Below are 23,288 nucleotides of genomic sequence, written 5' to 3'. Positions count from 1 at the left end.
CTCTGAATATATTAAGAAACATTGTTGTATACTTTAAATGGCTGAATGTAAATTACACCTCAATAAAGCTTTTATATATATATAATATTTAAAAAGTCAATTCTCACCTCTGGTCAGGTGACGCACACATCTCTGCATAATACTTTATCTTTGGTTCTGTCCCACTTGTCCGAAGAGTAGCAACACAGCCATTTTGAAAAGAAAACGTAATCATTTGGCTGTTTTTACTCACAGGCAGCACCTATGCACAAATGCAACAACAGCTCAATTACACTTGGTACCTTTCTTGTTTTCAAGAGTTGTAAAGTACATTCCACTTATATGAGGTGTGTAAAGTAGCAGAATTCATAGAAAGAGAAAGTAGGAGCGTGGTTGCCAAGGGCTAGCAGGAGGGGGAAATGGAGACTTGTTTAATGGGTATAGAGTTTCAGTTTAGCAAGATGAAAAAGTTCTGGAGATCGGTTGCACAACAATGTGGATATGGTTAACACTACTGAACTGTACTCTTAAAAATGGTTAAGATGGGGCTTCCCTGGTGGCGCAGTGGTTGAGAATCTGCCTGCCAATGCAGGGGACACGGGTTCGAGCCCTGCTCTGGGAAGATCCCACATGCCGCGGAGCAACTAGGCCCGTGAGCCACAACTACTGAGCCTGCACGTCTGGAGCTTGTGCTCCGCAACAAGAGAGGCCGCGACAGTAAGAGGCCCATGCACCACGATGAAGAGTGGCCCCCGCTCGCCGCAACTAGAGAAAGCCCACGCACAGAAACGAAGACCCAACACAGCCAAAAATTAAAAAATTTAAAAAAAGGTTAAGATGGTAAATTTTATGTGTTTTTTTTAGCTGCAATTAAAAATTTAAAAATATTTTTAAAAGACTTGTAAAATACAAAAGATTACATGCATAATAATTCACAGCTGTACCATTTACTAAACATTTATAATTGTACAGGCACTGGATTATATACCTTACACACATGATCTCCAGGCCTCAACAATAATCCTGCAAAGTAAATATTACTGCCAATTTACAGACAAGGCTCAAAGAGAATAAACGACCTGTTCAAGGTAATCAGCTAAGTGGCAGAGCAAGAACTTTAAGCCAGGTCTATTTGTACGAAAGTCCAAACTGCCTCTACGTTTGCAAAGTGCTTTAGAATTTCAAAGCACTTTCACAGATAGTTTATCAGTAGTCTCCAAAGCAGAGTGCACATATCCTAGAGGACAGGCAAAATAACCCACTGGGGTGCAAAATATATATCTATTTTTTTTTACCTAAAAGTTAATACATGAAATGAAGCTTTATTGGGGTTTCCCTGGTGGCGCAGTGGTTGCGAGTCCACCTGCCAATGCAGGGGACACGGGTTCGTGCCCCGGTCAGGGAAGATCCCACATGCTGCGGAGTGGCTGGGCCAGTGAGCCATGGCCGCTGAGCCTGTGCGTCCGGAGCCTGTGCTCCATAACGGGAGAGGCCACAACAGTGAGAGGCCCGTGTACCGCGAAAAAAAAAAAAAAGAAGTGAAGCTTTACTGACATTAAATATATGGATTAACACTTGTACTCTTCCTGGATCACAAATCAGTCTGTGAAGGTATCTCAAGGGACCCATGGCGGTTGTACTAGGGCAGAAGGGTTGACAGTGGTGCCTTCCCTCTAGCAAGCCTGGTCCTCTCCGTGAGATCCCTCTCTCAGTCAGTGGTACTACTAGTTGCTTAAGACAGAGACCTTCCTTCCCTCTTTTCCACTCACAGGCCATCAACTAGCAAGTCCTGTCGATTCTATCCTTTATTTAACTCAATTTTGTCTGGCTCTCTCCATCACTACTACTACCATTCAGGCTCCCATCATCTCTCATCTGGAGATGAGAGATGAAACAGCGCGCTAACTGATCTCCCTGCCTGGAAGTCTGCCCCTCTCTAACCCACTCACTGCACAGGCCATTCTTCTTTGCACTCCACACTACAGCTGTAGAGAATTCCTTGTGGTTCTTTGAAAGAAAACATGCCTTCTCACCTCCAGACATAGCACTTGCCGCTCCCTTTGCCTGAAACATCCTCTGTTCCTCCCACATCTGGATAACTCCTACCCAGACTCTAGGACTCAGCTCACAGAAGTCCTCTGCAAAGCCTTCTGTAAGCCCCTCAAATCTGAGTAAGGGTCTTTCCTATGCTCTTCCATGGCACCCTTTACCCCCAGTAGCCCTTATCATTTTGTAAAGTAACCACTGTTTACTTGACCATTTCCCCACTAGACTCCTGAGTGTAGAAACAGTGTCTTTGTCATTACTGTATTGCCAGTGTGCCTGTGCCTGTAGCAAAGAAGGGTGTTAATAAATGCCTGTTGAACACACAGTTAATGCCAATCTGAAGTTGGAGAAGAAAGAACTCAGGAAGTCTTTGACAGTCACTGTGTGTGACCTTAGGGGATTAACAAATATCTACACTATGAGTCTTACAAAACTGTTGTAAGCATCAGTGGAGAATAGATAGGAAAGCACTTTGAATAACAAATATAAACTTTAAAGGGATTCAAGAGGAAAAAAGCAACACACCAAGAACTATTCTAACCACAGCAACATTAGAGAAATAAAAAGAAGCAAAAAATTTTGTTCTTTTCAATAGTTTACGAAGACAGAAAAATAGATACACACATATGTGCACACAGAATGACAACTGAGAACCAATTTTTGTTGACTGGATGAAAATACACAAAGGGAATATGGGTAGTATTCTACATAAAAGGCTTGCAGATTTCCCAAAATATATTATGCGCCTAGAAGCTTGAGACATCAGAAATTATAAATAGAAATTTAGGCTAATAATTGTAATCATAACAATAACAAAATAAATATAATCAGCAATCTATAGGGCTTTTAAATATTAGTTGAGCACCCACTATGTAGGCAGGAGCTTTGACAGGCATAAAGCTATATTAGAAATGGATCTGCCATGAACAAGACAATGATAACATAAGATAGAAAGTGATAAATGACAAGAGGAAGGCACAATATATAATGAAACCTCAGGAGGACGATATCGGATTATGGGACCTGGAGGGTATGTGGAGGAGGTGACATCTGCATGAAGTCTTAAAATGGCTAAAGTGTGGATATGCAGCAGTAGGAAGAAAAGGTAGACTGAGGAAAAAGCCTGAGCAAAAATAGAAAAAAATTTTTTAATGTATATATGTAAGAAACTGTAAGTTATTCCATTTGGCTGGAGGTATAGGGAATAAAGTTGAAAAAGGAAGTTAAAACTAGAAAGATGAATAGCTTTGAAATTATAAGCATTTATTTATTTATTTATTTTTAGGTGCTAAGATGATTAGGTAAAACATTAAAATTTTTTAAAATTTTAATTAAAATTTTTTTATTAGATTCTTTTCCATTATACGTTATTACAAGACATTGAGTATAGTTCCCCATGCTATACAGTAGGTCCTTTTTGGTGATCTATTTTATATATAGTAGTGTATATATTTTAATTCCAAACTCCTAATTAATCCCTCCCCCACTTCCCCTTTCATAACCAAAAGTTTGTTTTCTATGTCTGTGAGTCTGCTTCTGTTTTGTAATATGCTCATTTGCATAATTTTTTAAGATTCCACATGTAAGTGATATCATATGATAAAATTATGGGCTTTTAGACTTTATTTTCAACATTATTTAGCATCATCACACCTTTCCCCTCCCTCCCTTTCTCTTTCTGTCTCTCTCATTCTCCTTCCCGCTCCCCACCCACAAGGGTAGCATACACCTGGGGGAGTGATGAGGACAGGATGGGAGTCAGAGTCAGTTGGTGAACTTACAACTGCTCTGGAGAAAAACAATGGACCCTAGTTTCAAGAAACTCACAGGCTTGATCTTCAACTATTTTACTGTAGTATGAATTATTACAAATTGTTGAAAATTAAAAAAAAATAGGTACTTACTGATTTCTTATTAGGCTGGCTGCTATCATATCCAGTGGTAACATCTCGTATATGCAATATAGCAAATGTCCCACAAAACTTTGGGTATTCTTTTGGAGAATCAAAATTGCGAAGCCTTTCAAATATACTTTTGATGGTAGTTGGATCATAACACAAGAAATACGAAGTTTTTGAAATATGATAACCATATCTGCACAGAGATGTACAGTGTTAAAATCAGATTTCAACTCACTCTTTCAAAAAGTATGTATTAAAGATAAGCCTGTTACAGTGTTATGTAGAAAGTGGCAGTCCTTAATGCAGACAATTTTAGTACTTTTTAAAAAGGAATGACTATTCCTCAAAAATAAATTTAGAAGGTTAAAAGTAGCACCAAAAAAATAAAAAAATTAGAATGCCAAATTCCTAATAGTAGAACTTACTTTTCATAAACCTTAATCAGTTGTTGTTTCAATGTTATATTCATGGTTTCCAGGTAAGATGCCATCTCAGCAACAACAACGGCTGCACTCACCCCATCCTTATCCAAAACTGAAGTTCCACACAGAAAACCTAAGAATTAAAAACATCTTTAAAAAGAAGGAAAACATAAGCCTATATATAATTTCAATAGTTTCACATTTCTTCAGAAGGACGAATGAATTTAAAAGCCTAGTAATAAATGAAACCCACCGATACTGAAGGTATTTAGGGGACCTTTAAGGTCTTTTTTTTTTTTTTTCCCTGATGAGAAATGTATCTACACATTTCGGAGTTCACGGTGGTTTCTTTTTAACTCAAAATGCAAAACCAGATGACAAAAACTCCTCTGTACAGAATTAACTATATTTTAAAAAATGCTCTCATTCAAATTTCAAATATTTTAATATTTACTACATACCAATAGACTCTTCAAATGCAAAAAGGACTTCCTTCCCATTTTCCAGGAGGTCTTTTATCCTACTTCCAATCCATTTAAAACCTGGTAACGTTTCCTGAAATGCAGAGGAGGCTATTCTAGTTAAGTGACTCTCTCATAAAAATACATATTAGAGAAAAGCCTGTCACTAAATGCACATAACACTTCCATAGTGATCTTCTGTTATGGTCTTCACCACAAAGATTTATATAGTGGTAAACATATAGTCATAAAGGGCATGGATACACACACTGTTGTGACTGATGACCTACCATTTTATCGAGCACAGAAATAGGTGATGTAATCCACCAAATATAATCCAATAAGTGGTGATGCATATAGTCACAAAGTAACATAAATACACACATATATTATGATCATCTGCTATTTATCGAGCACTGTAACAGGTGCTTTACATTATTATCTTTTTTAATGCTCACAAAAACTCTGTTGCTGAAACAGAGGCTCAGAGCTTCAGTAAATTTGCCCAAGATTACACTGCATATAAGAGATCGAGCCAGGATTCAATTACACGGCTTCTTAGAAATTGTCCTTTAAGCTGTATTATAATCACTAATATAAAAGTGCCTATGAAGGTTGTAATTTAGTCCATCTGAGTAATCAAAGGCATTAAAGCTTTTTAATGATACACTTTTAACATTATCACAACATATACTTGAACCAAGTGTACTTTTACCATAACAGCATGGCCCAAATAAAACCATCAAAAAGTGACTAAGTCCTTCTTTGGAAATTAGATTTGAGGACTTTTCATCTGATGAGCTACTGTTCATTTTAAAGACATGAACTCTTTTAGAGTCAACAGAAAGAGCATGTAATACACAGTGACTCTGGAGCTCTCCATTACTAATTTAAGATTTCTTATTCACCTGTCTACCTCCTCACTGGGAAAAAAAAAAAAGCCAAAAATCTCTGCAGCACCCCATCCCCAACAAAAACAAGGAGGCACATTTATAAATAGGTCTTTAGAATCATGTTCTTTTTTCTCTTTTGTGTTCATTATACATTTTTCTTCCTACAAGGAAAAGGTTAACATTAGAGTAATTCAGAATTTTAGGTTTGAATAAATTTTCAATTTCTTCTGTTTTGCTATTTGTACTTTAGAAAGCCAGAGACTGGAAGTTCTATTTCATTAAGGAAGGTTCAATTTTCTTTTAGTTAGCCAATTAGTGTTAAGACCTGTAGCTTGATTGTGGCTCAAGAAAAACGCCCAGAGGTGACTTTTTCACTGATATTTGGCAAAGTTGGCAGAGGAAAAGTAACTTAATTGGCATCAGTCCCAGTAGCTATAAAAGTGGTCAGTTTAACTGCCCGAGGCTCACAAAGGTTAATGATCTGTGCTGAGAGAGAGTCATTATTTGTTTTTTGGATGTAGAATCACTGGGTCTTAATTTGCAATCTAGGAGACTATTTAAAGTTTCTTAAGACTGAACTTGAAGAGCCTAAACATGCAGTCAATGACACCTACAATTTTTTGGAGTGGAGTTTATGTGATTGATGAGGTCACTCGGAGCCAGATTTTCTCAGTATGAAAGCCAGATACTGTTGTATGGAATAGTAAACATTAAAGCAATTTTTAAAGAACGTCCTATCTTAGTTTCAGAAACTCACATACAGGATGAATTTGGCTCAAGGTTACTAAACAATCAAAAAGATTAAGAAAGTGTTAACAGAATTAGAAAAAAAGCGGGAATTAGAAATGAAATCAATAAAAGTCAGTTTTGGTGGGAAGATGGCTTTAATTTATAGAGATAGGTTTAGAAAAGTAGCACAGAGATATTATCTATTCTTACTTCAAAGTGAAATCCTTCTTTTAGTGCAATTGCCTTCAAAATTTTGGAAGAGACTGTGGTGGCTAACATATAAATGTTCTTCACATCAGCATTTCTTGATTTATTTTTCTTCCAGCAATCAAACATCCACCACCCAAACAAAGCTGCCAACTCATTCCCTGTGAAAACTTTCCAATCACCACTGTAGAGAGAATGAAAATTCAAGTCAAGACCTTTATAACTTCTCATTAAAACTCCTTGACCCCAGGACCTACAAATTACCATCATTCACACAGGAAAACCCAAAAACGACTGTATGGGATTTTTGAGAAAACATTTACTACTACTTCTCTAACTGACCAGGGAGAGCTTAGGGTAGGAATGGCAGCAAAGTACTTTGAAAAATTATTATGCTGTTACTTTTATTTCCTTACTTAATGAGAAATATGTTATAATATGATGTCCTCTTTATGGAAAGACATTTGTCACCACATTATAATGGCAAAAATACACAGCAACCAAAAGGACCATGATTAGGAAATGATTACACTGATAAAGCAATCTGTTGGGATACTATGCCAGTTTAAAAATGAATATTTTAAACAATATTTAAGGACAGAGAAAAATGCTCACAGTACAATATTAAGTGGAAATAATCAAGATACAAAACTATATATAGTATGATTACAATTTTATAAAAAACAAATATATCTTAAATATTTGAATAGAGAAAACATAGGAAGGAAATGTCAGAATATCAACCTAGGTGGTTATCTCTGGATAGTACGCTTACGGGAGATTTGTTTTCTTATTTTTTTTTTTTATTATTTCCAAAGAGCCTATAAGACTTAAAATCAAAAACTATTTTTCAAAGTTTAAGCTTTTAATCAAATAAGAGGTTCTACTTACTTCTCCTGAAGTTCTGCCACTGCCAGTCGGTCTGCATCAGGATCTGTGGCTAGCACTATCCGGGCATTTTCTTTCTCTGCCAGTCTCAAAGAAAGTTCCTGAAATGGTGACCCAAAAAGCTGGATTGCATTGAAGATGTTAAATTCAATGTAATATTCCTAAATGTAGGCACTATGTTAGTGATATGAATTCTAGAAGGAACACAGTTTGGCTAAATTGTTTTTTTTACTTTATTTTACTGAAGTATAGTTGATTTACAATGCTGCATTGATTTCTGCTGTACAGCAAAGTGATTCAGTTATACATATATATACATTCATTTTCATATTCTTTTCCATTATGGTTTATCACAGGATATTGAATATAGTCCCCTGTGCTATACAATAGAACCTTGTTGTTTATCCATTCTATATATAATAGACTGCATCTGCTAATCTAGTTTGGCTAAATTTAAAATAAGCCTAGAAGTAGGGATATCCACCATAGAGATTTCAAACAAAACAGAATATATGGCTCTAATATACTTTAAAAGATGTAAACTAAAGTGGTTTTTGCTTTTGTAAGTAATCTTTGAATTGTCAAAGAGTTCTGGCTATATGATAAAGTTTAATACACTAATAATAATTTAAATATAGAATATACCAGCACAGATTCCCCTTCTTCAGGATTTGGGCATTTAACAGTAGAAAAGTCTGGATCAGGATCTTTTTGTTCTGGTACTGGAATTGGAGGCTTAAAACCAAATACTTGAAAAGCCAACTGCACATAGTCATGTCCAACTCCATGAAAAGATGTATGTACAAATTTCAAGGTGGTTTTTGAGTTTAATTCCCTGTAAAGGAAAATATCATTCAGTCCGTATCATAAAACTCACTACTTGTGGTATAATTAAAATAATCTAGAGAAAAAGCTAAAATTAATTTTGCTAGAATAAGGAAAATATACTCAACAAGCCATGATATTTTCTAAAAATAGTGTTAGCTATTTATGGAATAGTTACAGAAACATAGAAATAGGTAAGGAAAAATCACATTTTAGAGGAAATTTCCTTACCTTATATAGAATGAATACATCTATTCAGCTATAATTTTTAACAGCTTTATTGAGAGGTAATTAATATACTATAAATTCATCCATCTATAGTATACAATTGAATGGCTTTCACTATATTCACAGAGTTGTTCAACCATTACCATAATCAATTTTAGAACATTCTCATTACCCACCAAAAAACTCCACACCCCATAGCCACCACACCCTAATCCTCCCATTTTTCCCAGCCATAGGTAGTGCTAAATACACTTTCTCTTTCTATCTCTACAGATTTGCCTACACTGGACATTTCATATCAATGTAACCACACAACATGTGGTCCTTTGTGACTGGCTTACTTCACTTAGCCTATTTTTAAAGTTTATCCATGTTGTAGTATGCAACAGTACTTCATTTCTTTTCACTGCTGAATAATATTTCATGGTATGGATACACTACATTTTATTTATCCATTCATCAGTTAATGAGTATTTGAAAGTTTGTGTTATTTCTACTTTTTAACTATTATGAATAGTAGTATTTAGCGATAATTTTAATATAAGGAATAGTCAACACATTTTTATCCCCATTGCTTTCTCTTATTTGTTAATCTTATGCTAAGGTAATATTATCCTATATTCCCACTTGGATACCTGTAAAAACAGATCTTTTTCAGATCTTCCATGTATCTCCTACAAATGTCCTGCAGAGGATCTCTCTTCAGTGGGCTGGTATCCACTAAATTATCATTCCAGGAACCATTCCAGGGTTCCACACATTCTTCTATACATTTCAGAATTTCTTTATCATGAGGAGATGTGATCTGAGCACCGTTTTCCCAATAAACCTAGATGATAGGTAAACACAGCTATAATTACTTGAAATGTTGGCCATATGTTTTCTTAGCTACAGTAGAGATATTTGACTTTAAAAAGAAGCATACCTGGACTTCCCTGGTGGTGTAGTGGTTAAGAATCCACCTGCCAATGCAGGGGACACAGGTTCAAGCCCTGGTCCAGGAAGATCCCACGTGCCGCGGAGCAACTAAGCCCATGCACAACAACTACTGAGCCTGTGCTCTAGAGCCCGCGAGCCACAACTACTGAGCCCGCGTGCCACAACCACTGAAGCCTGCACACCTACAGCCCATGTTCCACAACAAGTGAGGCCACCGCAATGAGAAGCCCGCACGTGGCAACAAAGACCCAATGCAGCCAAAAATAAATAAATTAAAAAAAAAAGAAGCATACCAAATTAATCAAGTAGAAAATGTCAACACTGGATTAACTTAATAAATACCTAAGGATATTGATAGTAATGATTCCACAGGAACTTTTCAATAAAATGTTCCAGTATTATTTTCTCATTTAGAAGTATACTTTAATAACAATACAAGTAAAATATAATTGGGGCATCATTATGACAATGCTAAAATATGCATATACCATAATGTACAATCATAATCTTAGATCTATAGCTAAATATATACTAAAGAAGATCTAAGAAACCATGGAGTATCCATGAAACTTGATACTATGAAATTTTAGCATTATAAAATGGTCCTGTTATATGATAAAGAAGAAATTATTTTTCAGCTATAAATTAAAGTAGAATTTATGTCACACTAAATAAAGTCTATTCCAGGAAAGACAGTTAACAGGCTAATTATTCCATACACATTTCAGTATATGTATTTTCAGTATTTAATGAAAATACATTTCATTAAGTTGTCAGTTTGTCAAGTAGCCTGATCAATAAGACAGTAGGAACAGTTAACAAAAAAGCAAGAAAATGTATTTCTATAATTCACAGGCTCTCAAGGTTAGAAGGGACTCTGCTTAGAGAATATCTATACCAACTTCTCCCATGTATTTGACATGAATCCCTTCTACTGCATCCTGAATGAAGGAAAGAAGAATACTTTTGAATATATGCTATGTACAAAACTCTGTACCAAGCAATATGGTAGACTACATGACCTAAAAATTCTCACTCTGTAAACACGTCAAAATGCTAGATAAAGTAGAAAAAGTATTATCTAAAATGTACAGCTTGGTTCATAAGAAGGAAAGGGAAAACTCCAGGCAGTGGGAAAAAAGGAAAGAATGGAAAACCAGAGTGATAAAGCTGTGGGCTGACGCTGTGGCCACCTGGGGTTTGGGAACTGTTCGTTTATCTGGCTCCTGAGTTTTTTTGTGTTTTTTTTTTTATATCGGCTCCTGAGTTTTAATGCCCATGTGGAAGGTAGGGAATTGGAACTGAGATGCCCCTCTTAGTGGAAATGTAGAATAGAAAAAGTTCTGCCCACTATTATTGAAAGATGATGAGGAAGCATGTCTGTTTCTTCCTAAGTTCTGGGTGATTAAAAAATTTCAAATCTGAGATCTAAATTGACACAGAAATTGCTCCCAGTCAGTGAAACTCCTGCGTTTCCTGCAGAAATTTAAAAAACAAAACCAAAAATCGCTCTTAAGGGGTGCTCCCACATTCCAAGCAACCAACAAGATTCTGTCCATAGGCCCTGAAAGCTCTTTATGAAAATTTATATAACATGAGAAAAAAACATCTTGGCCTTTCTCCCTGCCTTGTATGTGAATGTGATGCCTAGAGGAAGAGCAACACATATAATGGCCATGCTTGAAGAAAAGGCCAAAAAACTGCAGAAGTGCCAGACCCGACAACGCTGAGCTACAGAACCATGCCAGCAGCCACATACTTCTGGATTTTTTGTTACGTGAGAAAAATAAATTCCTATCAGCTTAAGCCACTTTTGTGGGTTTTCTGAACCTGCAGCCGAAAGTATCCCTACCTGATTTAGTAACAGAAAAATCCATGCCACAAAATATACCCAGGAATAAACTTAAAAAGAAATGCAAAAGATAAAAAATCTTTAAAATGTTACTGAAGGGGCTTCCCTGGTGGCGCAGTGGTTGAGAATCTGCCTGCTAATGCAGGGGACACAGGTTTGAGCCCTGGTCTGGGAAGATCCCACATGCGGCGGAGCGACTAGGCCCGTGAGCCACAACTACTGAGCCTGCGCGTCTGGAGCCTGTGCTCCACAACAAGAGAGGCCGCGATAGTGAGAGGCCAGCGCACTGCGATGAAGAGTGGCCCCCGCTTGCCACAACTAGAGGAAGCACTCGTACAGAAACGAAGACCCAACACAGCCAAAAATAAATAAATAAATAAATAAAAAGTAAAAATAAAATGTTACTGAAGGGTCTAAAAGAAGTCTTGGAAGAATAGAAAGATACATTCTGTTCTTGAATAGAGTCTCAATAATATGACAAAAATACTGAAGCTCCCTAAATTAATGTACAAGTGAAATATGATACCAATAAAAATGTCAAAATAATTTTTCCAGATGGAAAAAAAATACCATAATACCATGCATGGAAAAATATCATAAATAAAGTCAAAAGGCAAATGATAATATGGGGGGAAAATATCTGAAAAACAGATGACCAAGAGCTACTTTGGAGTTCCTACAAATCAACAAGGAAAAGAGCAACTACCCAAGAAAAAAATGGGCAAAACCTTAAACAGACTTTTCAGGAAAGGGAACACAAATATCATATAAATGCATGAAAAGAAGCTCAACCTTACTCATAAGACAGGTACAGATTAAACATAACGTTTCCGCATATCTGATTGGCAAAGATGAAAAAGTTTGGTAATACAGTAATGTACCGTGGGGGATAAAGACCTTCATATTGGTGGTGAGAGTATCAACTACAACCACTACCTTGAATAGAGAATGACAAATTTTATTTCATAGTCCCTTTGACTCAGAAGTTTCACATCTAGAAATTTATTTTATAGCTCAGCAGGGCCACAGAAATATAATGTGAGCCACAATGCAAGTCATATTTACATTACTACATTCTTTTATTGTATTAACTGTCCGAAATCTGGTGTGTATTTTACACTTACAGCACATCTCAATTCAGACTAGTCATATTTTAAGTGTTCGATAGCCATAGGTAGCTGGTGGCTGTCAGCTTGGACAGTGCAGCTATAGATAAGAATAAAAACAATAGGTAACATTTATTATTTACTGGAGCCAGACACAATACTAAGCATTTTTCATGCACTATCTCCCTTAATCCTTACTCTCACCCTATGATGCTGGTTCTATTATTATTCTCAGTTTGTAGATGGAGAAACTAAAGCACAGAGAAATTAAGTAACTTGCCTTAGGTTACAAAGCTTCTGAGTGGCAGAGATAGGTTTCAAACCCACCCCATAATTCTCTTTGTTTTTTTTTTTTTTTGCTGTACGCGGGCCTCTCACTGTTGTGGCCTCTCCCGTTGCAGAGCACAGGCTCCTGACGTGCAGGCTCAGCGGCCATGGCTCACGGGCCTAGCTGCTCAGCGGCATGTGGGATCTTCCCAGACTGGGGCACGAACCCGTGTCCCCTGCATCGGCAGGGGGACTCTCAACCACTGCGCCATCAGGGAAGCCCCACCCCATAATTCTCTTAACTGCTATTCCATATTGACTCTGTAAGTCTACTTGTACATATAGAACAAAGATGTATGTAGAATAACATTCACTGTAGCACTGTTTCTAAGCAGCAGATCAGAAACAAATGAAATATTCATCAACAGAGGACTGGTTAAATAAATTACAACTCATCTATATAGGTTTTTAAAGATGAAATGAGGCAAACCTATCTATCTATAGATGGACTGATGTAGAAAATGATCTCTCAGGCTGTTTCACACTCTTGTGTGAAAAAACCAAGGTGCAGGACACTATATATAGTGCCCTGCCATTTATGGGAAAAAAAAAAAGAGGAGTGACCAATACGTGATTGGTCATGATTACACGTGCATAGACTCTCTGGAAGGAAACCAAAGCCAGAAACAGTATTTGCTTCTGAAAAGGGATACTAGGGGAAGAGGGTGGAAGAAATACTCCTTATTGTTTAACTTTTTACACTGGTTTAACTTCCATACTTTTTACCTTGTGCTTATATTGAATACTTTAAGAAAACAAATCTTTGAGGGTCTACTATGTGACAAGTATGTTCAATAGCAGTAAATATCAAAACAAAGTCCCTCCACCCATGAGCTTATATTGGGGAATGGGGTGGGGACAGTCAAACAAACAAGTCAATAAACAAACAAGATAATTCATTGTAAAGAAAGCAGGTAATTACAGATAGTGATAAGTTTTGTGAAGGAAATAAGATGAAGAGAAGGTCACTGAGGGAAGCCACTTCAGATAAGGTGGCCAGGGAAGGTCTCTTCACGAAAACAACATCTGGGCAGGAGCCTGAAGGATGAAAATAAGCAAATCTGCAAGATTTGGGGAAGAGAAATCCAAGCAGAGGAACAAACAAAAGGCTCAGAGTGGGAAAAGGGTTTGGTATACTGAAGGAGCTGGAGGAATGGAAAGGAGCCGCAGTGTAACTGGGACGTACTGAGCACAGGAGAAGAATGAATGAAACAAGGTGGAAGAGGCAGGCAGGAGACAGTCCTGTAAGCCCCAAGGTAAGCAGTTTGGGTTTAGCAGGAAAGTTAACATGGCCTGTTTATATTTTAAAAGATCATCTGGCTGCTTGGTGAAGAATGGACTGCAGGGGAGAAAAATGGAAGCAGGGAAGAGACCAGCTAAGATGCTGTAGTTCAGGCAAAGACAACAGAGGTTTAGAACAGTGAAGGTAGAAGGTACTGGCAGAAGTATATTCTACATATATGTGGATGTATATGTAGATACATATGTATCTCAAATTATACATACATATACATTTGGATGTATATGTACAATTTGTAGAACCTGTTAGTAAATTAATGTCAGGAGTAATCAAGAATGAATTTTGGTTTTTGTTTAGGTGGGTGGTAGTGTGAATTTACAGAGATGGGTAAGACTGGGGGAGGAACACATTTGGGTGTATATGTGGCAGGTCTGGGGGGAATCAAGACCACTGTTTCAGAGACACTAATTTTGAGATGTCCGTTAGGCATCCCAGCAGATATTAAGTTGGCAGCTGGATTCAGGAGTCTATTGCTCAGAGGAGAGATCTGGGTTCTTAGCTCTCTTTGACAGTTGACCTCTCCCCCCTTGCAACTCCCTTACCTCTTTCGTTTTTATCATACCAGCCTCTTCCGGTCTTTGTCCTATCTCCAGCTCCTCTTCTTTCTCCCTTCACTTGAAGTTGATGTTCCCTAGGGTTCCATTCTTGACCTCTTTTGCTAACCTACACTGTCTCTGGGCTGCTCATCCAAATAAAGAATTTCCAAATATTCTTATATGCTCTAATACAATATGTACGGTGATCCCCAAATCTGTAACTTCAGCGCAGATTTCTCCCCTGAGCAACAGATCTACTTATTCAACTGCCTACAGGCCATTGCTGCCTGTTTGACCCATAAATCCCTCAGACGTAATTATGTCCAAAATTAATTAATTATGATTCTTCCCTGCCTCTATAAATGGTAACACTACCCATTTAGCTGGCCAGGGCCAAAATCTTAGATTAGGATTAAGTACTTTTCCCCAGTAAAACAGAGCTTATTGTGCCTGAAGTCTCCCTACACAAGATGAAAAAAGAATATAAGATCATGGACTCGTCAGCTAGGAGCCCCAAACACTGGTTCAATACTGTGCCATATCTTCTGTTTGCCCCTCCAGAGCCACTCTTCACCCTTCCCCACCCTGCTTTCTGCCATGAAGCCTGACACATCAAATAGATCCTGTGGCCAATAGGGAGTTCCAGCAGAAGGTTGGAGGGAGAGGAGAATGAGGTCAAGATACTATTCCTCCGGCTCTCTTCCATCAAACTCCCATTTATTCTTTAAGTTCTTGGTACAAAATGCCTTTATTTCTGAAATGGTAGAGAGGGTGGATTTCGGATGGGTTGGGGAAATCAAAGGCAGTAAGATATCAGAAGTAAAAAGACCATTGAAGAGACTTTTGTAATAGTACATATTGAAACGTAATAAGGGCCATTAGGGATACACTTTCTTTGAGGGGTAGCCTCAATGTTTTTATCTTTCTGTTCCCAATGTCTAACCCTGCTCCTCACTGTAGAAAATATATTCAGTACATATTATTTAAATAAAATAAGAACTATGAAATGACCAAAGATGAGGAGTCCAAGGTTTACCTTGTATCCATTGTCTTCTTTGCGGTTGTGAGATGCAGTAATCATCACACCTGCAACTGCTTTGAGCTCCTGGACTGCATATGGCTAAAAAAACAATAACAATAAATATTTGTTTCTTAGCTACTCATACATTTGACATAGGAATAACTTTGATTAAATAACTGGAAAAGACATTAAGATATAAATAGCCTAAAACCTCAATAATCAACTCCAGGTTCCTTGGGTGGGATATAACTAAAGCCACCTAAATATTAGGTCATCAATAACCACCTAACTGTTAGACTGAATGGTTTTGTTCCCCCTCTAGTCTCATTTAACTTAGTCCTATAATTATTTTGTTCATTTAACAAATATTTAACAAACACCTATTATATGCCAGATACTCCACAAGACTCTGGAGATATGAGAGGGGAATATAATCATAAAATATTAGACCTGGAAGTAAATTTAAGAAATCATCTAATGTATCATATTTTACACACTGTATACTGTTTATCCAACATTATATAATCATAAGGGAGAATATATAAGAGAAGAACTTAGGTCTCTTGCCTTCCAATTTGAAGATATTTACATATACTCTGTGGCCTCTATAGCATATAAAGGTCAATTTACCATCTCTCCCAAAGTTAATTCCCAGGTTGAATTTCCCTTTTTCTTTGCAGATATTATTTATTTGCCTAAGATGTTCCCCATATTCCTTCTACCATCACATCTAACTTCTCTCCTCCTGGCCATGGGCGGGTGGACACGTGACCCTGATCTGACTAGAGTAACCTATTCCCTTGATGATTTAACTCAGAGACTGGCTCACAACCCAAGCCTGGTCAGAGTCTTTCTCTAAGATGTCTCTGCTATAGGTAGTCAAGGAAGATTGCCTTTTGACTCAAAGACATGGTGATAAAGGGTGCTAAAAATAACTTCCCTAGCAGCTAGAGCAAATCTACCTGCAATAAGACAGGAAGGCCAACACATAGTTACAGCTGGAAACGGTAACCCAGTGGCAGACTCCTACATAAATGTTCTACATTTCTGGGCCCTCCCTGGTTTCTGTCATTCGTTAGAGCTAATTGTTTAGAAATTCCTTCAATTCTTTGAGCCACTCCGTATATTTCCAATAAATCACTAGTAACGGTTTATAGAGACATTATCTAATGGTCAAACATTTGGTAAAACTTGTCCACAAAATCATGTGAACCTGGCATTTTTATTTTGAGAAGATAAATAAAAACCAGTTCAATTTCTTTAGTGGTTATAGGTCTATTCAGGTTTTCTATTTCTTATCAATTTTGATGTATTAGTTATTCTAGAAAATTGGCCAATTCTCCTAAGTTTCACATTTATTTGCACTGTTATTCAGAATATTGTGATTTTCTTAATAGCTATGTATTTATTATTCACTCTTTTACTTTCTTTGTCTTTTTTTTCTTCAGCACCCTTGCCAAAAGGCTTTGTCTATTTTATTGTCTCTTCAGAGAGCCAACTCTTGCTTTTGTTGATACACTCTTTTCTTTATTTTCTATTTAATTGATTTTTCCTCATATCTTTATTACTTTTATTTTATTTGGATTTATTCTGTTTTGGTTCTAACATACTAAGTTAAAGTCTTAGCTCGTTATTCTAAAAATGTTTTTCCTAATATATTCATTAAGACTATAAATTTCCCCTTAAGTAGGGCTTTAGCTATATCCCATAGTTTTTGCTATTTATTGTTTTCATTGTTGCTCAGTTTTAAATACAGACAGTCCTTGCCTTGCAAAGTTCCAGTATACATGAATTTCTGATACCATATTTTAGTTAAATAATACCAGTCTCCCAACAACATGCTCAAATTTTAGTTACCATGCTATACTGTGAGTAACTGCATCAAGTACAAACCTGGCTGCTAGCTCTTCAGTCTGAAATAACTATGTATATAAGAGATCCATCATGATTAATAACCAATCATGTCACCAAGTCTGTCAGTGATTGGTCACTGTGCATCTGTTAGTCAGCTCTCTCACAGACAGCAAAGCATGTAGCTGTGTTGCCTCATCTCCCAGTGATATACCCATGTGACAATTTTGCAAAAATGGACAACTGAAAGAAGGAACTGGCCAACAAAGATGAAAGTGCAGCAAAGAAACAAAAGTGATAACAGTGGAAGTGACATTTGAATCGACCATAAATGGAGTTATAGAAGAAATAACCGGGAATGTTGACACTGCTGTCATTCAAGAGACTCTAGATGTGCAACCAGGTGAGCTTAGTGAAGGTGAATGTATGGATATAAATGAAGGATGTGGTTGTGATGAAAGGGATGAAGCTGTCCCAGAGGGAGTGACACTGGTCAAAAAAGGAATTCTCAGAGACATTTTATGATACTGAAAGTACAAACGATAGGGAATTCCCTGACGGTCCAGTGGTTAGGACTCCACGCTTTCACTACCGAGGGCCTGGGTTCAATCCCTGGCTGGGGAGCTAAGATCCCACCAGCCGCACAGCACAGCCAAAAAAAGAAAGAAAGAAAGTACAAAAGATAAAATGTGGGAAGCTGATCCAGACTTAGAAAGAAGTGTGATAATTCAGCAAGGCATAGAGAAGATGCTTACTCATATTGTTAAGTCATATGACAAGAAGCAAGCACTGGTCACAGTCCTGATACATTGTATTACAAAGAAATAAAACACTAAAGTGTTTTACCACTTCTAACATTTTAAATTACAGAGTAGCAAATAAATATTAGTTTATTACTTTTTTCTTTTCTCTGTACATTTTTAATCAAGAGAAAAGGTATATTTAAGGTTTTGACAAAAAAATTTTAAAGGTCACAGAACAATCATAATTTCCCCCATTGATAACTAACATTGCTTTGCATGGTTTTAGCTTACACAGTTATCTTTACAGTCCTGCACTACCATGCAAAGCAAGGATGGCTATAGTTTCTAATCTTTATTATATCTTCCTTAATCCATAAATTACTTACGAATGTGTTTTTAAAATTCCAAACATATGGGGATTTGTGCGTTTCTTTATTTTAAATCTTATTGCATTGGGGTCCAGGGCTATGGCTTAATAAGCAATTATCTTGTATTTGTGAGATTTCCTTTGTGACCCTATTTGGTAAGAATGAGTATCCTACAATCACTGAATACAGGGTTTACACACAGACACACACACACGATTAAGCACGCTAATTGTGTGTTTAAATCTATCCGTAATAATTTTTGCAGGCCTGATAAATCAGTTTCTGAAAGAAGAGTATTAAAATATCCCGCCATGACTGTGGATTTGTCATCTTGTTATAGATCAAATTCTTAGGTGGTTCGACACATGCTTGTTGAATGAAAATAAATTCAGCGCAAAATTGGTTTTCTTTAGGTCCTTCGTATCACTTAATACAGAACTATATGCATGATAAAGATTTAAATCCTGCTTGATTTAAGAAATCTTTTCAAGAGCAATCTTTTCAATCTTTTCTGTACAATCAGTGATACAACACACTTACTACAAAAGGCGTAGGAACATATCTTGAAAAAAGGTACACAGGAACATCTTTGGCCAGTAAGACTGCAGCAGTGAGTTTAGCAAGCCTAAAAAAAAGAGATTTCACTTGGTCCTTAGCTTTACATACTTTTTGAAAACCAACCTCCCATAAAATAAATGCATTACAATTATTCTGAATATACAGTAGCATAATACAACCGATTCTTATAATCACTAGTTATTTAAGATTCATGCTCCAACTTTAAAATGTTAAAGGAGATTTTTTTGAAAAGGAGTAACAAGGAACAGAATTGACATTTAAATTTCTTCCTTTTTTCTCATTCATCTTCTGATGGCTCTTTTAATAAGAAATAAAACACGCAAAAGGCAAAAAACATGGAAGAAAGTGAAACCAGAGACTTTGATAAACACAATATGCCTATTTACCCCGTGAAGAAAAAGTATCACTATATCATGATTATCTATGTGTGAAAACACCCTAAAACTAATCAAATAGGACTATAATGAGAGAATGCAAGTTACATAATCCTCCTACCCAGTGCCTCTGCCAAAATATTAAAAATCATCACATAGTCTATGTCATTCTAAACACTAACTCTAAACATTTAGAAATTTACTCCTTTCTGTAAAAACCAAAGGTTATCTTTGAAATGCTTCTATTTCAGCTCTAAAATAAACATTAGCATGTGATCACATTTTTTTTGGACAGCTTCCTGTTTCAGAAATCCTACAACTGGGCATAACATTTTTTTCAAGGTTTTATTCCAATCCAGCTTAATCTCTGAAACAATTAATACTGTACCTCTGGCTGCTGCAGCTGCTGGTTACTTGACCCCGGGTGTCGTACCCCACGACAAAACCTCTTTGCTTGAAGTTTGAGAAACATCTCTCAAGGTATTTGTACATCCCCTGAAGCAGATAAACACAGAAAATTAGTTCCTGACCAATGCCTGCATTTTCTACAACTTAAGGGCTATTCTTTTTATGTGTGGTGTGCAGCTTATTGGCTCTCAGGGAACTGGCTTCCTCCTTTTGCCCATGGTTACCAATGGGAGAAGAACAATGTTCAGTCCTCGAATGTGAGATGATAAACACCTACTTCCTGGAGTTTCAGACACGTTTAATACCACAGAAATATCAATTAAGTAACTTAAATCCAATACGATACATAAAACATTAGGGGAAAAAAAGATGGGACATGAGAGTCAGAATGCTAAAAAAAAAAAAAAAAAAACTTGTTAGAAGAGCCAAAAGAAATTGTTTCTTGCCTTAAGGCTCTAGAGAACAAAATTTTGACCATGTTAGGCCTTGCTAAATCATAAGATTGAAGCTAACCAGAAGATCTGATCTAATTTATGACACAAATATTTAAAAGCAGCAACATAAACCTTCATTAGAACATCTCTTAAGGTGGCTGATCCCATTCTTTAGTTTTAAAATCTCACAGAAAGAAAATCTCATAAACGAGGAAAATTTGCAGTCAAGGGTGACAAAAAAATGAAATGAAGTACTTAATATTGAAAATATCACAATAATAAGCCAAAACACCATTTAACTATTTTATGAATGATTTGCTAACTCTAATAAACACTTCCGTCCGTAAAAATAACACTTCATATTGCTACAGTCCTTTTAAAACTACTTTCTCGGATGTTGCCACATTTAATCCTCACAACAACCCCCAAAAGAAAGAAATGAAGATACCAGTTCTATTTTTGTCTCTGTCTTTCAACATTTCTTCCAAAAAAGAGGAAACAAAATAAGATTGAAGCTCCATTTAATGACTTACCCAAAGCCATTCATTCAACCAAAACTATGTTATACTGATTTATTGAAGACCTACTATGTGGCAGGGACTGCTAAGTAACTATGTGGCAGTACCAGAGGAGACCCCAGTGACTTCTGGACCCTTCTTTCATGGTTCTTTCAAGTATAATTATTCTTCCTAACCTACTCCCTATGCGTGAGTGTGCGCCCAAGCATGCATGCAATATAGCCCAAATTGACTAGTTTCACCAACTTATTTATTTCTAATGATGATACTATCCTAAAACCTCACAGAATCTCATTCTATGGTGTAAAAATCCATCTTCTCATATCCATACATAGGTTCTGAAAAAAACTAGGGTTTAAGAATTAGATTCCATCTGGCTTTTCCACTTCAAATAATGGAATCTCAACTCCTGTAAAAATTTGCACTTCTGTAGAAATTGATTTTCAAACACCTCCTCCACTCCTTTTTCTGAAGTCAAGGAATCTTCAGTTAAAATGAAAGCTTATAAGGAAGCCCAACATACAAAAAAGATCGAACTGAAGCGTTTCTGGACAAAGAAAAGGGGATGGGGGCAGGAGGAGGCAAGTATCCTACCTATTCAGTCATCTTGTCATCCTTTGTTCCTGATCCCCTGCATTAGCCCCTGGATTTAGAGAATTCCCTCAGAATAAGGGTAAAGGTGATTTACTGTTTGGCAGTATCAATTAGAATTATATCTACTGAGCAATTCTCTAGTTCAGAACTATTTTTAGTATATGCTAAATGCATTTTGGCCTCAAAAGTGGAGCTCCTTGAAACACTAAGGATGATTCACTGGAAAGAAAAGTAATCTGTTTCTAGAATAAGTTGCATAAAAATAGGGAGAAATAAAACAAATTGTATCATATCAACACTGTCTTAACTCTCAAAATATATGGAAAACCATGTTAAAAGTAAATATTTTCAACTAAATTTTACAAATACTCTGGTTAATCTTTACCAATGGCCATATGCCAAAATGAGCAATCACCTTCTTTCTATCTAAATTTGTTTCTTTGTATTAAATGGAAATGTCAATATCCATTTCCTGGTTTCAAAAGCAAAGTAACATTGTCAAGAAGTTGACAATGGCAACCAAAATAACTCAATAAAAAAGTCAGTCTGTGACTCTAAAGATACATAAATGACCTCTAAGATCAGTCTTGTGCAAGACCAAAGGTCAGAATTTATTCTACATTTTTTATTTACAAGAGAGTATCTTGCTGGATATAAAGCTTTTTTTGTTTTTGTTCTTTTTTTTTTAAGAAAAGAAACTAATTTACAAAGCAAAAAACAGAGTGATAAAAGTACACATATTATAATTTATAATACTTACCTGTGTTGATTGTATTACTGTAAGATCATTAATATAGCAAAATCCTGCCCCCATAGCAGAACGAAGTCCTGCAGTCCCGAAAGTCATTCGGCAACAAAGTCTATCTCGCAGCTCCTTGTTCATCCCATTCCTTAACAGATTTTCAATTTGCTCTTTTGTCTTGGGATTCTATAAAAAAGATGTATTAAAACTTAATCAGGATCACAAGTAGAGTCCTAATATGAAGCCCTTCTGAGGAAGCAATAAGTATTATTCATACATAACAAGGTTCTACGTTGACGACTACAAATTCCACAGTGCTACTTATTAATATTAGTATGTATAATAAAAAAACACCTGCCATTTATTGAGTCCCCAAAGAGGCCAGACCCTATTGAGTGTGATTTATATATCTCTAATTGTCATATTTTTAAAATAATATATTCAAGAATTTTTTTTTAACAAATTGACAAGAGCTATGGATCCAAAATAAACCTCGTAGTCAAAAATGATATCAATTAAAGTCTATGTTAAGTTTTAAAAGAAATATGGAAGCTATTAGATAAATGCCATCAAAACATGCCTACTAAATACTTCCTAAACATCTGTAATTCAAAATGGCCAGATAAGCCTTACTGCTCTTTAAAGTCACAGAAAACCGTTCAATTTATCTACAGCAAAAGTTGACCATGAAAAGGTCTTAAGTGTTAAATGTGGACTTGGTTAAGAGTGAGAATGAAAATTCAGTCCAAATTTGGCTTGTGAAGCAAGACATGCCAACGTCTTTATTTTAGGGTTCGTATTTCGTTAGCACATACTTCAACTTATTTTCATAAAGCTCAGGGTGCCTATAACTGAAAACAGTGCTTCACAAATGAGTAACAAGTTTTGAATAGAAATGCAATTACAATGAGAATAAAACTTAAATGGAATCTTCCAGTATTTTCTTTTTTAGGAGAAAGAGTCAAATAATAAGAAAATAAGGTAAAGCATAACTTCTCTCTTCCATACCATACGTAA

General features: G+C 36.3%; 1 protein-coding gene across 1 annotated transcript in view; it reads right to left on the bottom strand.

Annotated features, from left to right (window-relative positions):
- Positions 1-103: 103 nt before the first annotated feature.
- PGM2L1 (phosphoglucomutase 2 like 1) overlaps positions 104-23,288 on the bottom strand; it is a 63,227-nt gene continuing 40,042 nt past the window's right edge. Inside the window, exons 2-13 of the mRNA XM_029209359.1 lie at positions 22,290-22,457; positions 19,964-20,070; positions 19,163-19,247; positions 15,676-15,759; positions 9,215-9,408; positions 8,172-8,361; positions 7,530-7,627; positions 6,642-6,822; positions 4,810-4,903; positions 4,352-4,481; positions 3,930-4,119; positions 104-241 (exon numbers count right to left, since the gene is read on the bottom strand). Coding sequence (XP_029065192.1) covers positions 104-241; positions 3,930-4,119; positions 4,352-4,481; positions 4,810-4,903; positions 6,642-6,822; positions 7,530-7,627; positions 8,172-8,361; positions 9,215-9,408; positions 15,676-15,759; positions 19,163-19,247; positions 19,964-20,070; positions 22,290-22,457 — 1,659 coding nt within the window. The remainder of the gene's footprint in view (positions 242-3,929; positions 4,120-4,351; positions 4,482-4,809; positions 4,904-6,641; positions 6,823-7,529; positions 7,628-8,171; positions 8,362-9,214; positions 9,409-15,675; positions 15,760-19,162; positions 19,248-19,963; positions 20,071-22,289; positions 22,458-23,288) is intronic.

Source organism: Monodon monoceros, unplaced genomic scaffold (genome assembly GCF_005190385.1).
Source record: "Monodon monoceros isolate NGI ecotype Baffin Bay Population unplaced genomic scaffold, NGI_Narwhal_1 Super_Scaffold_7, whole genome shotgun sequence".
Classification (NCBI taxonomy): Eukaryota; Metazoa; Chordata; class Mammalia; order Artiodactyla; family Monodontidae; genus Monodon; species Monodon monoceros.
Note: the sequence above shows the minus strand (reverse complement) of the source record. Positions and strands in the feature narration are given on the sequence as shown.